This window comes from Heterodontus francisci, chromosome 5, assembly GCF_036365525.1.
Source record: "Heterodontus francisci isolate sHetFra1 chromosome 5, sHetFra1.hap1, whole genome shotgun sequence".
Taxonomy (NCBI): domain Eukaryota; kingdom Metazoa; phylum Chordata; class Chondrichthyes; order Heterodontiformes; family Heterodontidae; genus Heterodontus; species Heterodontus francisci.
Genome location: NC_090375.1, coordinates 59,779,176 through 59,795,387, shown reverse-complemented (window position 1 = coordinate 59,795,387; position 16,212 = coordinate 59,779,176). Strand labels below are relative to the sequence as shown.

General features: G+C 44.4%; 1 protein-coding gene across 1 annotated transcript in view; it reads right to left on the bottom strand.

The window, feature by feature from the left end:
• Positions 1-13,722, bottom strand: part of LOC137369547 (myosin light chain 3-like) — a 32,204-nt gene extending 18,482 nt beyond the window's left edge. The window contains exons 1-4 of the mRNA XM_068030813.1: positions 13,606-13,722; positions 8,087-8,114; positions 5,692-5,841; positions 1,666-1,839 (exon numbers count right to left, since the gene is read on the bottom strand). Coding sequence (XP_067886914.1) covers positions 1,666-1,839; positions 5,692-5,841; positions 8,087-8,114; positions 13,606-13,722 — 469 coding nt within the window. The remainder of the gene's footprint in view (positions 1-1,665; positions 1,840-5,691; positions 5,842-8,086; positions 8,115-13,605) is intronic.
• Between the last annotated feature and the right edge of the window lie 2,490 nt (positions 13,723-16,212).

Genomic DNA, 16,212 nt, shown 5'->3' with positions numbered 1-16,212 from the left:
GTGTCACATTTCAACTAAAATGTTCTCTCTGCCTTGGTCTGTTTGTGTTAACAACCTCTACTAGAACTAGGATCTCCAAGACCATGAATATGACTCCCAACTCACTCAATGAGAATCTTCAGCTCCAATCAGGGTCTGCAACTCTGTCAGTTAGGATGTCCAGCTCAACCAACCAGAAGCACCAGCTCAACCAACCAGGACATCCAGGTCCATGAACTAGGCTCTCCAGCTCTGTCAGTAAGACCTCTGATACAAATTTCAGGAGCTGTGGTGGTGAACAATTCCTTCAGATAGTTTCAGCTCCACAGAAGTTTGAGTTCCTATGGTCCTAGCTCGTCTTTGCAACACAAATAGTGGACACTACAAAACATAACAAGTACAATAAGCATGCAAAGCCAGAGGAATGGTTCATTGGGCTTGATTCCCAGCATAATGATGACCACTATCTTGATCCTCTTGATTAGGAAACAGTTCAGGAAAATTTTAAAGAAGGAAAATAAAACAAGCAAAGAGAGGCAAAGAATGGATAACAGGTTTAAGATCTAAGAACATAGGAACAGGAGTAGGCCATTCAGCCTGTCGAGCCTGCTCCACCATTCGATTAGATCATGGCTGATCATCTACCTCAATGCCTCTTTCCTGTGCTATCTTCATATCCCTTGATGTCATTAGTCTCCAGAAATCTATCGATTTCTGTTTTAAACATGCTCAATGATTGAGCTTCCACAGCCCTCTGGGGTAGAAAATTCCAAAGATTCACCACCCTCTGAGTGAAGAAATTCCTCCTCATCTCAGTCTTAAATGGCCTGCCCCTTATTCTGAGACTATGTCCCCTGGTTCTAGACTCACCAGCCAGGGGAAACATCCTATCTACATCCACTCTGTTGTGCCCTGGAAGAATTTTGTAAGTTTCAATGAGATCATCTCTCATTCTTCGAAACTCTAGAGAATACAGGCCCAATTTCCTCAATCTCTCCTCATTAGACAATCCTACCATCCCAGGGATTAGTCTGGTGAACCTCCGTTGCACTCCCTCTATGGCAAGTATATCCTTCCTTAGACAAGCGAACCAAAACTGTACTCAATACTCCAGGTGCAGTCTAACCAAGGCTCTGTACAATTGCAGGAAGACTTCTTTACTTCTGTACTCAAATCCCCTTGTGATGACAGCCAACATACCATTTGCCTTCCTTATTGATTGTTGCACCTGCATGCTAGCTTTTAGTGACTCATGAACAAGGACTCCCAGGCCCCTTTGGACACCAACACTTCCCAACCTCTCAGCATTCAAGAAATATTCTGTCTTTCTGTTTTTTCTACTAAAGTGGATCACTTCACACTTATTCACATTATATTCCATCTGCCATGTTCTTGCCCATTCACTTAGCCTGTCCAAGTTCACTTGAAGCCTCCTTGCAACTTCCTCACAACTTACATTCCCATCTAGTTTTGTGCCATCAGCAAATTTGGAAATATTACAATTGGTCTCCACATCCAAATCATTTATATAGATTGTGAACAGCTGTGGCCCTAGCATTCCAGACCAAGGGCAATCGATATTATCTTATTCCCTCCTAAGCCCATGATGGCACAGTGGCAGTAGTAGCTTCAGACTTACAACTTTCATACCCTTTACCAGAAATCAGTTAGTCCTTAAATACAGACCCAGTGTAGCTAAGACATGGCGAAGTTCAGCCCCCATTACTGTGCCATTTCCCTCCTTATCGAACACTCTCAGACCCTCAACGAAGTCCTCAAATGTGCCCTGGTCTTTAACCTTGCAGATATGTTGATGCATTGGCAGAAAGGTGTCGAAGTCCAACATCTTTGTATTCATCTCTGGAAAATAAAGGAAATTAAAATTATTTTGTTTTAAGAAGTATATAATTAGGTGCAACTCGCATGACAAATCTCACGATTATCTGCATTAGCATGCCGATCAATCACTATCTAAGTACTCTAAGTTCGCTTAAAACTTTGCAAAGTGAAAATATCAGTTACAATGGAGTGACCACTGCACAGTCCTTGTGGAGACGAAGTCTCGCCTTCACATTGATGATACCCTCCATCGTGTTGTGTGGCACCACAACCCTGCTAAATGGGATAGATTTCGAACAGATCTAGCAATACAAAACTGGACATCCACGAGGCGCTGTGGGCCATCAGCAGCAGCAGAATTGTACGCAACCACAATATGTAACCTCATGGCCCGGCATATCCCCCACTCGACCATTACCATCAAGCCAGGAGACCAACCCCGGTTCACTGAAGAATGCAGGAGGGCATGCCAGGAGCAGCACCAGACATACCTTAAAATGAGGTGTCAACCTGGTGAAGCTAAGACACAGGACTATCTGCATGCCAAACTGCATAAGCAGCATGCGATAGACAGAGCTAAGTGATCCCATAACCAACCGATCAGATCTAAGCTCTGCGGTCCTGCCACATCCAGCCGTGAATGGTGGTGGACAATTAAACAACTAATTGGAAGAGGTGGCTCCACAAATATCCCCATCCTCAATGATGGGGGAGCCCAGCACATTAGTGCGAAAGATAAAACTGAAGCATTTGCAACAATCTTCAGCCAGATGTGCCAAGTTGATGATCCATCTTGGCCTCCTCCTGAAGTCTCCAGCATCACAGACGCCAGACTTCAGCCAATTCGATTCACTCCTCGTGATATCAAGAAACAACTGAAGGCACTGGATACTGCAAAAGCTATGGGTCCTGACAATATTCCAGCAATGGTACTGAAGACCTGTGCTCCAGAACTTGCCACACCCCTAGCCAAGCTGTTCCTGTACAGTTATAATACTGGCATCTACCCTGCAATGTGGAAAATTGCCCAGGTACACAAAAAGCAGGACAAGTGCAACCCGGCCAATTACCGCCCCATCAGCCTACTCTCAATCATCAGTAAAGTGATGGAAGGTGTCATCAACAGTGCCATCAAGTGGCACTTGCTTAGTAATAACCTGCTCAGTGATGCTCAGTTTGGGTTCCGCCAGGGCCATTCAGCTCCTGACCTCATTACAGCCTTGGTTCAAACATGGACAAAAGAGCTGAACGCAAGAGGTGAGGTGAGAGTGACTGCCCTTGACATCAAGGCAGCATTTGACCGAGTATGGCATCAAGGAGCCCTAGCAAAACTGATGACAATGGGAATCAGGGGGAAAACTCTCCGCTGGTTGGAGTCATACCTAGCGCAAAGGAAGATGGTTGTGGTTGTTGGAGGTCAATCATCTGAGCTCCAGGACATCACTGCAGGAGTTCCTCAGGGTAGTGTCCTAGGCCCAAACATCTTCAGCTGCTTTATCAATGACCTTCCTTCAATCATAAGGTCAGAAGTGGGGGTGTTCGCTGATGATTGCACAATGTTCAGCACCATTCGCAACTCCTCAGATATTGAAGCAGTCCGTGTAGAAATGCAGCAAGGCCTGGACAATATCCAGGCTTGGGCTGAGAAGTGGCAAGTAACATTCGCGCCACACAAGTGCCAGGCAATGACCATCTCCAACAAGAGAGAATCTTACCATCTCCCTTTGACATTCAATGGCATTATGATCGCTGAATCCCCCACTATCAACATCCTAGGGGTTACCATTGACCAGAAACTGAACTGGACTAGCCATATAAATACTGTGGCTACAAGAGCAGGTCAGAGGCTAGGAATCCTGCGGCAAGTAACTCACCTCCTGACTCGCCAAAGTCTGTCCGCCATCTACAAGGCACAAGTCAGGAATGTGATGGAATACTCTCCACTTGCCTGGATGGGTGCAGCTCCAACAACACTCATGAAGCTCGATGCCAAGCAGCCCACTTGATTAGCACCCCATCCACAAACATTCACTCCCTCCACCACCAACAGACAGTGGCAGCAGTGTGTACCATCTATAAGATGCATTGCAGTAACGCACCAAGGGTCCTTAGACAGCACCTTCCAAACCCGCAACCTCTGCCAACTAGAAGGACAAGGGCAACAAATGCATGGGAACACCACCACCTGCAAATTCCCCTCCAAGTCACGCACCATCCTGACTTGGAATTATATCGCCGTTCCTTCACTGTCGCTGGGTTAAAATCCTGGAACTCCCTTCCTAACAGCACTGTGGGTATACCTACCTCACATGGACTGCAGCGGTTCAAGAAGGCAGCTCATCACCACCTTCTCAAGGGCAATTAGGGATGGGCAATAAATGCTGGCCTTGCCAGCGACGTCCACATCCCATGAATGAATAAAAAAAAGAAAAATGTTAGAATCTATTCTGAAGGATGGGATAAATAGACACTTGGATAATAATGATTTGATTGGGCATAGTCAACATAGATTTATGAATGGGAAATCATGTTTGTCGAATCTGTTCGAGTTTTTTGAGGATGTTATAATAAAATTAATAAAGGGGAGTCGGTGGACGTAGTATACTTGGATTTTAAGAAGGCTTTTGATAAAGTCCCCCACAGGAGGTTGGCTAGCAAAATTAAAGCACATGGGATAGCAGGTAATATACTGGCATGGATTAAGGATTGGTTAACAGGCAGAAAACAGAGTAGTAATAAAAGGGTCATTCTTGTGTTGGCAGGCTGTGACCAGTGGGGTATCGCAAGGATCGGTACGTAGGACCCAGCTGTTCACAATATATATCGATGATCTGCATGTGGGGACCAAATGTAAAATTTCCAAGTCCACGGATGACACAAAACTAGGTGGGAATGTGTGTTGTGAGGAAGATGCAAAGCGGCTTCAAAGGGATTTGGACAGACTTAGTGAGTGGGCAAGAATCTGGCAGATGGAATATAATGTGGAAAAATGTGAGGTTATCCACTTTGATAGGAGGAACAGGTGTGCAGAGTATTTCTTAAATGGTAAGAGATTAGAAAGTGTAGATGTACAAAGAGACCTGGGTGTCCTTGTCAATAAGTCACTGAAAGCTAACATGCAGGTGCAGCAAGCAATTAGGAAGGCTAATGGTATGTTAGCCTTTATCGCAAGAGGATTTGAGTACAGGAGTAGTGAAGTCTTGCTTCAATTGTATAGCACCTTGGTTAGACCGGACCTGGAGTACTGTGTGCAGTTTTGAGCCCCTTACCTTTGGAAGGATATTATTGCCATAGAGGGAGTGCAACGAAGGTTCATCAGACTTGGTCCCGGGATGGCGGGACTGACCTACGAAGAGAAATTGGGGAAACTGGGCCTGCATTCTCTAGAATTTCGAAGAAAAAGAGGTGATCTCATTGAAACCTACAAAATACTCAAAGGGATAGACAGGGTAGATGCAGCTAAGATATTTCCCCTGGTTGGGGAATCTAGAAACAGGGACACAATTTCATAATAAGGGGGAAGCCACTTAGGACCAAGATGAGGAGAAACTTCTTTACTCAGAAGGTTGTGAATCTTCGGAATTCTCTACCCCAGAGGGCTGTGGAACCTCAGTCATTGAGTATATTTAAAGCAGAGTTTGACAGATTTCTAAATACCAATGACATAAAAGGATATGGGGATAGTGTGGGAAAAAGGCATTGAAGGGGATGATCAGCCATGATCGTATTGAATGGCGGAGCAGGCTCAATGGGCTGAATAGCCTACTCCTGCTTCTATGTTTTTATGTTTCTATGTATCGAAGATTGTTCTTTCAGCTGACAGAGTTACTTTGGTATTCTGTGTCTATCTGTATCTTACTTTCAAACCCTTACCATCTTGTTTGGGTCTTCCCAAGACCTTCATAACCTCTGCATTGGTTGGGTTCTGACCCAGAGCACGCATGACATCGCCACACTGGGCATAAGTGATCTTCATCTCTGAGGTGGGCGTCCTGTCGAACAGGGTGAATGCCTCCTTGAAATCTGAAAGAAAAAACAATCAGAGCAATGTGACATGCCATGCAGAGACATGGGCATTCTGTGCAACACTTCTGATTTCCTCCAAACCACTGTGTTACTGAGTTTAGTCATGCTTTGTGTATTTGTACCTGAAAACTGCAAATGGGGTCCTACAATTAGTGTAGCACAACAATTTGAATATTTAAGCCACCTTCTGCTTGAAACAGGCAGGAATGCTGCTTGCCCAACTGAACACTGGGCATCAATGGAATGGCTGAGCATTTTCAGCTGCTAGCACTGCCACTCCCCCCACCAATTTTTCAGGTGAGAAACTGCTGGCAGCTGAAAATTGGTCCCACTGTCTGATTATGGCTGTCCAAAACTCATTATAGAAGGATTTCAAACCCCTAGCTTTTCCATAGCATTACTCTTGGCTGACTGGGATACTGACTGAGGAGGCCTTGATTTTTTTTCTCCTTTTTACTGTAACTGGATTATAATTTGGAGCAGAATCCCTGGCTAATTTTCCTTTCATTGGCCTGTAGCCAGAGGCCAACAGCTAGTAACTCAATTGTTATTGTAGCTGGAATCTACTAACAGGGGTGTAGGTGGGTATCATACTTGGTTCAGTGATAGCCCTCGCCTCTGAGTCAGAAGGTTGGGTATTCAAGCCCCATTTCACAGCTTGACTAAGTGCAGTACAGATGGAATTCTGTACTGTCAGAATTTCTGTCTTTGAAATGAGATGTTAAACCGAGACCCTGTTTGCCCTCTCAGATGGACATAAAAGATTATTCGAAGAAGAGCAGGTGAGTTCTACTGGTGTTTAGCCAATATCTATCAATCAACTAACAGTCCAAAACAGTCTAACTGGCCACTTATCAAATTGCTGTTTGTGGGAGCTTGCTGTACGAAAAATATCTATTGCGTTTCCCATCATTACAATAGTTCAAAAGTAATTTATTATTAAGTGATTTGGGATATCCTGAGGTCATGAAAGGTGCTATATAAATATCCTTTAACTCAACCTCGACTATTGATGATACCAATCGACTGCAACAGGACATAGATAGGCTAGCAGAATGGGCAGACAAGTGGCAGATGGAATTTAATACAGAGAAGTTTGAGATGATGCACTTTGGCAGAAGGGATAGGGAGAGGCAAAATAGATTAAATGACACAGTTCTACAGAGTGTGCTGGGACAGAGGGACCTGGGGGTTCATTGATCTTTGAAGGTGGCAGGACATACTGAGAGAGTAGTTAGCAAAGCATATGGGATCTTGGGCTTCATAGATACAAGTATTAAGTACAAAAGCAGGGAAGTTATGCTGAATCTTTATAAAGCTCTGGTTAGGCCACAACTGGAGTATTGTGTCCAGTTCTAGTCACCACACTTTAGGAAGGATGTGAAGGTCCTTGAGAGGGTGCAGAGGAGATTTACCAGAATGATTCCTGGGATGGGGGAGTTTAGTTACAAGGTTAGGTTGGAGAAGCTGGGGTTATTCTTCTTAGAGTCATAGAGTTATACAGCACAGAAACAGGCCCTTCGGCCCATCGTGTCCATGTTGGCCATCAAGCACCTAACTATTCTATTCCCATTTTCCACACTTGGCCCGTAGCCTTGTATGCTCTGGCGTTTCAAGTGCTCATCTAAATACTTCTTAAATGTTGTGAGGGTTCCTGCCTCTACCACCTCTTCAGGCAGTGTGTTCCAGACTCCATCCACCCTCTGGGTGAAAATTTTTTTCCTCAAATCCCCTCTAAACCTCCTGCCCCTCATCTTAAATCTATGCCCCCCGGGTACTGACCCCTCCGCTAAGGGAAAAGATTTCTTCCTATCTAACCTATCAACGCCCCTCATAATTTTGTATACCTCACAGATTTAAAGTTTTGGACAATAAGGATGTGAGGAAGAACTTTTTTACGCAACAGGTGTTAATGACCTGGAACTCGCTGCCGACAAGGGTGGTAGAAGCGGAGACGATGAATGATTTCAAAAGGAAATTGGATGGGCTCTTGAGGGAAATAAACTTGCAGGGCTACGGGGACAGAGCTGGGGAATGGGACTGATTGGAGCTCTCTACAGAAAGCTGGCATGGACTTGATGGGCCGAATGGCCTCCTTCTGTGCCATAATGACTACATGTGTATATCCTGGGACCTCAGTACTGTATTCACCACACTTGTTTATTAGAACAGCCTCATGTAATTCACTTTCTCCTGTAACAAAACTGAGATCATACAGTGTCAGTGGTGTCCACACCCTTACCTTCGATCTGATCGGCAGTGAATTCAAGCTGGAAAGAAAAGAATATTTGTGTCAGGTAGGAATTTTACAAACAAAAATGGAAAATGCTGGAAATACTCAGCTGGTCAGGCAGCATCTGTGGAGAGAAAAGCAACATTAACGTTTCAGGTCAGAACTGGCAAAAAGTTAGAAATGGGTGGCGTAGTACTGGCATCTGTGCAAATGCAGCCTCATCGACTGAAATGTCACTGTCTGCAACATCTCAGGCAGCTGCCATTAATAAAAATGGCGCTGCTCAATTTGACACAAAAAACAAATTGAACCCCAACTTCCTCACCCCTCAATGGCCTCAATTGCTGCTTCCACAACCCCCCCAACAGTACCCCGCTCCCTCCCGCAATCGCTGCATTCAGTTTCCCACTCACTCCCTGATTGCTGCTCTCTCCTGTGCCTGCCTTCTAGCTGCTCTCACCTGCTCGCTGCTTGATCCCGCCACTCCCGACTGCTCGCCGCTTCATCCTGCCATTCCCTCCCGCACCCAACTGTTCACTGTTCCCTCCAGCTGCGCGCTCACTGTCTCGCTGCCTGGAGAAGCAGCGAGGATGGAGCAAGTGGGGTACAAGTGGTGAGAGGGGGAAGCGGCGAGGTGGGAAGCAAGCGGCGAGCAGTCGGGAGCGGTGGGATGGAACGGTGAGCAGTTGGGAGTGGGACGTTGGGGGGGATGGAGACAGCGATTGCTGCCATTGAGGGATAGATCAAGCAGCGAGCAGTTGGGAGCTGGAAGCAGGAGATTGTGGGCGACGGAGGCAGTGATTGCTATTATTGAGGGGTGAGGCAACACCCGGATGTCATTACGTCTGATGTCATTACATGGTGATGTTGCAGCGCACATCTGCGGACTCATACTGGCAAGCTGGCAAATATTCGGATGCACTGATGATGTCAGTGATCGTTCTGCGCATGCTCTGCGTTGTCAGGAGACACTCTGTAGGTTTTAAGCAAACAAAAGCTGGGAGGGTGGAAGAAGAACATAAGAGAAGGTCTGTGATACGGTGGAGGGCAGGAGATATTAAATGACAAAAGGTTTCATTATACAACTCCAAATGAAGAAACAAAAGATGTGTCTGGATGAAGTGTAAATGGCCAAATAGCAACCATCCAAACACAAAGAAAGAAACAAGGCAGTGGGGGGAAACAAACTAGCAAAAAAAACATGAAATAAGAAAAAGGGGGCAGAGGTTATGATCTCAAATTATTGAACTCTATGTTGAGTCCTGAAGGCTGTAAAGTGCCCAGTCGAAAGATGAGGTGCTGTTCCTTGAGCCTATATTGAGCTTCATTATAGCAGGCCAAGAACAGAAAGGTCAGAATGGGAGCAAGGTGGGGAATTGAAATGGCAAGATCAAGAAGCTTGGGGTCGTGCTTGTGGATGAGCGGAGGTGTTAGGCAAAGCAGTGACCCAGTCCGTGTTTAGTTTCCCCAGTGTAGAGGAGACTACATTGTGAGCAGCGAATACTGTATACTAAATTGAAGGGAGTACAAGTAAATTGTTGTTTCACCTGGATAGAGTTTGGAGCCCTGGACAGTGGGAAGGGAGGAGGTTAAAGGGTTGGTGTTCCATCTCCATGAAAAGCTGCTGTAGGAAAGGGAGGAGGTGCTGGAGGTGATTGAGGAGTGGACCAGGGTGTCACGGAGGGTCCGTCCCCTTTGGAATACTGAAACGGGAGGGGAAGATGTATTTGGTGGTGGCATCACACTGGAGGTGGTGGAAATTTCGGAAGATGATCCGTTGAATACGGAGGCTGGTGGATGGTAGATGAGGACAAGAGAAACCCTATTGTGCTTTTGGGAGGGAGGGGAAAGTGTGAGAGCAGAAGTGCCTGAAATAGATCGGACACAGTTAAGGGCCCTGTCAACTATGATGGGGGAAATCCTCGGTTGAGGAAAAAGGCAGACATATTGGAAGCACTGGTCTTCTACTCAAAAAAGCTCAAACTTTGTAAAAATGAAAAAGATACACAAAAGCATGATGATATTTGTGTCCCTGAATAGTAACAACAACAGCATTTGCATTTCAGTGCCTTTAATGCAGTAAAATGTCCCAAGGCACTTCACAGGAGGGTTATTAAATAACTTTGGTACTGAGCTGCATAAGGACAAACAATGCTGTGGTTTCACAGCTTAATCAATTTATCCAAAAGACAGCACCTCCGGTAGAACAGCAGTCCCCAGGTTCAAAGGGCAGAATGGCTTACTCTTGCTCCTATTTCTTATGTTCTTAAAGGATACTCAAGGCATGTAAAGAGAATCCATGAGGCTGACAGCCTGTGCCAGGGATTTGAGTTATGAGGAAAGGCTGGAGAGACTTGAGCTTTTTGTCCCACAAGAATCTGTTTTGGGGCTTCAATTATTCACTGTATTCATTAACAACTTAGATCATGGGATAGATATAGATACATATTCAAATTTGCCAAGGACCACAAAGATAGGTGACATTGTAAGCAGTGTAGATGGAATTGTAAAATTAAAAAGAGGTATTGATAGATTAAATAAATGGGAAAAAAACGTGGCAATGGATTTCAATGTAGGCAAATGTGAGGTCATTCACTTTGGACTAGGCACTTTCTAAATGGTTAAAAGCCAGGAATGGTGTCGATCCAGAGAGATTTATGAGTCCAGGTACACAGATCATTAAAAGTCATGACAGGTACAGAAAATAATCAAAAGGCTAGTGGAATAGTGACCTTTATATCTACAGGAATAGAATACAAGGGGGTAGAAGTCATGCTTCAGCCATACAAAACCCTGGTTAAACCACACCTGGAGTACTGTGAGCATCACATCTTAGGAAGGATATATTGGCCTTGGAGGGAGCACAGCGTAGATTTACCATACAGATATCTGGACTCCAAAGGTTAAGTTACAAAGAGAGATTAAACAAACTAGGGTTGTATTCCCTCGAATTTAGAAGGTTGAGGGGTGATTTTAACATATTAAGGGGAACAAAGGTAGATTGTGAAAAACTATTTCCACTTGTTGAGGAGTATAGGACTAGGGGGCAGAGTCAAAAAATTAAAGCCAGACTTTTCAGGAATGAAATTAGGAAACACTTCTTCATGCAAAGGGTGATAGAAGTTTGGAGCTTTCTTCTGCAAATGGCAATTGATGCTCGAGGTTGATAGATTTTTGTTATCCAAAGATATTAAAGGACAGGGGCAAAGACAGATATTTGGAGTTAGGTTGCAGATCATCCATGATCTCATTGAATGACTGAACAGGCTCGAGGGGCTAAATGGTCTACATTCCTATTTTCAACCTGGAAAGGAGCTAATCATATCAAGGTATACAAGATAGTTAACGAATGGAAAAGGTGATTATCCACATTATTACTTTAAATTAAATAGTGAAAGTAGAACAGGAGGAGTGCAATTCAAACTTGTATAACACAGTTTTAGGAATAATGTCAGGAAATTCTTTCTCACACAGAGTGATCAATGTGTCAAATAAACTTTGTGGGATCGTGCTGTACACACAATGGTCGATGCGTTTGTATGTAAAACAGCAGTGGATGGTCTTTAGATTGGCTCTCAAGTGTTTTGGGATGATCAAAGGTGCTACATAAAAAATGCAATATCTTTCACCACAGGGACCTGAGTTCAACTTTAATACAGACTTCAAAATCATTTCTCTCTGCCAGCTATGTGTGTGAGTTTGTAATTAGTTTGAGAACTGTTTTGATCTAACCCAGCTGCCAGGCCCCTAGGTTCTGGAATTCCCTTCCTAAGTCTCTCTGCCTCGTTACCTCTCTGTCCTCCTTTGGGATCCTCCTTAAAACCTACCTTGGCCAGGCTTTTGGTCACATAGCCCTAACATTTCCTTATGTGGCTTGCTGCCAAATTTTGTTTAATAATGCTCCTATGAATTGCCTTGGCATATTTCACTGCATTAAAGGCCATAAATACAGGACTTTGTTATGACTGGAGAAAAGTCAAATTAGTCTCCCACATTAGATGATTGTTTCAGATGGGGAGTTAAACAAATCTAGATCTCTTGTTTTTGTTCAAAGTATATTTTAAGTGGATTTCCTTCTTCTCAAGCAGGAAGATAGATACTTAACTGTTTCAGACACCCAGTGGCAGCAACTCCCAGAGCAGATATAGCACATGTTAGATACAGAATAAAGCTCCCTCTACACTGCACCGTCAAATACTCCCACGGTAGGTATAGTTGAGTTAGATACAGAGTAAAGCTCCCTCTACATGGTTTTATCAATACTCTTAGTTCAGTTAAGCACAGGTTACATACAGAATCAAACTCCCTCTACACTGCCTCACCAAACACTCCCAGGGCAGACATAGCATGAGTCAGATACAAAATAAAACTCTCTCTATACTGTCCCACCAAATACTCCTAGGCCTTGTCACATTTTTCTATTAGATCTTCCATGCAACAAAAGGTCCCAAGATAACTCACAGGAGGAGCAATGGATATAATAGATATTTAGTATCTTTAGCATTCAACTTTCTCATTTTCTGTTCAAGGCTGAGCTTATCTTCAAATTCAAACCCCATCTTATAACCACAGCAATATCTCCTATTTCCACCTCTGCAATTTCTGCCTATTCTGCCAATAGCTCATCACTACTGCTATTAAAACCCTTATCCACAGCTGTTTACTGCTAGGAATAACTACCCCAATGCTCCCTTGATCTTGTCTCCACCTGCATCTGTAATTTTAATTTTTAAAAATTTGTTCTTAGATTTAAGGCAATCATGGCAAAGTCCCATTAATCACCTAATTTCTTTGAGAAAGTTAGAGAGGTCCTTCTTGTTGAACAGCAGCAATGGTTTTGCAAATGAGTGGCTTGATAGATCACGCCAGAGGGCGTTAAGAATGAGGTAGAATCGGACTGGAGGCACATATAAGCCAGACAGGGTAGGAGTGGCATGTTCCCTTCCCTGAAGGATGTAAATGAGCCAACTGGATTTTCACAGCATTCTGGCATTTAATGATATTTTTCTGGTGCCAATCCACAACATAGGAATTATTAAATTCAAAAATAAAATGTCAGTCTAGTTCACCTTTTACCATCCTGGTAGTTGCAACATGCAAGTTATCAGAGTTATTAAATTCAGTTTCATAACTCACTATGGTAGGATTTGAACTTTTGGGCTGCTAGTCAAGCACCATAATCATCACACAGTATAAACTGCAGCTTACCCAGAACTCTGCTGTCTACAAACCATCCCTCACTGAGTTCTGCTCAACTACTACTCCTGCTTTCGACTTCAAAATTCTTGTCCTCATCTACAAGTCCCTCAGTGGCCTTGCCCCTCCCCACCTTTACAACCCCTGAAAGGAAGCATGTCATCCAAAAGGAAAGGTCTCTACCCGAAACCTTCATTAATTTTATCTTCAGATGTTAAACATGCTGAATGTTTCCATTTCTTGCAGTTTTCCCCTTGTTAAACAGTACCGTTTTGAATCTCACACTGGAAAAAACAGACAGGCGTCCTTTGCTGATGGGGGGCTGTACTCACAGTTACTTTCTTGGGGTCGAACTCAGGCTCTTTGGGGACCTCCGGCTCAGGAGGCTTCACCTCCTTCACCTCCTTCTTCGGTTCTTCTTTCTTGGGCTCAGGTTTCTTGGGTGCCATGTTTGAGTGTCAGAAAGAGATGAAAGGACAGCAAGCGCAAGTGACAGGGGCTGAGCAGAGAATGGGCACACGATGTCTGTGACAGAGGCCTTTTATCTCCAGTCAGCTCTCCCAGGCATGCCACAGTATCATTTCTCCATACATTCCAAGCCTGACAATGCAGCCTTCACTATAAATGGAAAAAGCATCTGTTGCTATTTAAAAGCAGCTGGACTTAGCATTGTTACCGATCAGTCTTGGAATAGAAAAGACTTTGTTTGAATCAACAAATCACAGAAATGACAAAGTCACAGTCCAGCTTGTCAGTCACAGAAGCCTCTTCAGATCCTTTTAGATTTAACGGTACTCATTAAACAGCAGCCTCCTGCAAAATAGAGTTTGTATGAATTTGTATGAGTTTTTTCCCCCTTCTCTCCTGATTCACACTGGGGTACAGTTCCACATTCAGATAGTCCCCTTCCACTACCTCATGCCATTTTTTGTAGGTGACGCTAGACAGTCAATGTTAACTTGGTTTGTAACATTAACCTCTCTGGATAAAATGTTGTGGGGTCAAACTCCACTCCAGGAATTGAGCATGTAATTCAGGCCGACAATGCAATACAATACTGAGGAAGTATTCTTCACTGGGAGGGTGGTGAATTCGTGGAATTCTCTACCCCAGAGGGCTGTGGAGGCTCAGTCATTGAGTATGTTCAAGACCAAGATCAATAGATTTCTAGATATCAAAGATATCAAGGGATATGGGGATAGAGCGGGAAAATGGCATTACAGTAGAAGATCAATCATGATCTAGTTGAATGACAGAGCAGGCTTGAGGGGCTGAATAGCCTACTCCTGCTCCTATTTCCTATGTTCCTATGTAAGTGCCGCACTGTCAGACATGCCATCTTTAGGATGACACCTTATATCTGTTGCCCATTCCAGCAGTTCCAGTATTATTTCAAGAAGAGAGGGGAAATTAAGCCAATGTATGGACCAACATTCCTCCCTTAAACTGCACCAGTGGATCAGATCTAAACTCTGCAGTCCTGCCACATTCCATTGTGAATGGTGGTGGACAATTAAACAACTGACGGGAAGAGGAGACTCCATAAATATCCCCATCCTCTACGATGGGGGAGCCCAGCACATCAGTGCAAAAGACAAGGCTGAAGCATTTGCAACAATCTTCAGCCAGAAGTGCCAAGTGGATGATCCATCTTGGCCTCCTCTTGAGGTCCCCAGTATCACAGATGAAATTCTTCAGCCAACCTGATTCATTCCACGTGTTATCAAGAAAGGGCTGAAGGCACTGGATACTGCAAAGACTATGGGTCTTGACAACATTCTGGCAATACAAAGAACAAAGAACAAAGAACAGTACAGCGCAGGAACAGGCCATTCGGCCCTCCAAGCCTGCGCCGATCTTGATGCCTGCCTAAACTAAAACCTTCTGCACTTCCAGGGACCGTATCCCTCTATTCCCATCCTATTCATGTATTTGTCAAGATGCCTCTTAAACGTCATTATCGTACCTGCTTCCACCACCTCCCCCGGCAGCAAGTTCCAGGCACTCACCACCCTTAGTGTAAAGAACTTGCCTCACACATCCCCTCTAAACTTTGCCCCTCTCACCTTAAACCTATGTCCCCTAGTAACTGACTCTTACACCCTGGGAAAAAGCTTCTGACTATCCACTCTGTCCATGCCACTCATAATTTTGTAAACCTCTATCATGTCACCCCTCCACCTCCGTCGTTCCAGTGAAAACAATCTGAGTTTATCCAACCTCTCCTCATAGCTAATGCCCTCCAGACCAGGCAATATCCTGGTAAACCTCTTCTGTACCCTCTCCAAAGCCTCCACGTCCTTCTGGTAGTGTGGCAACCAGAATTGCACGCAATATTCTAAGTGTGGCCTAACTAAAGTTCTGTACAGCTGCAACATGACTTGCCAATTTTTATACTCTATGCCCCGACCGATGAAGGCAAGCATGCCGTATGCCTTCTTGACTACATTATCCACCTGCGTTGCCACTTTCAGTGACCTGTGGACCTGTACGCCCCGATCTCTCTGCCTGTCAATACTCTCCTAAGGGTTCTGCCATTTACTGTATACGTCCCACCTATATTCGATCTTCCAAAATACATTACCTCACATTTACTGAATATTTGTGCTCTAGAACTAGCTGCGCCCCTAGCCAAACTGTTCCAGACCAGCTATAACACTGGCATCCACCTGGCAATGTGGAAAATTGCCCAGGTATGACCTGTGCACAAAAAGCAGGACAAATCTAATCCAGCCAATTACCGCCCCATCAGTCTACTCCCGATCATCAGCAAAGTGATGGAAAGGGTTGTCAACAGTGTTATCAAGCGGCACTTGCTCAGCAATAACCTGCTCACTGACGCTCAGTTTGGGTTCTGCCAGGGCCACTCAGCTCTTGAGCTCGTTACAGCCTTGCTCTAAACATGGACAAAAGAGCTGAACTCCAGAGGTGAGATGAGA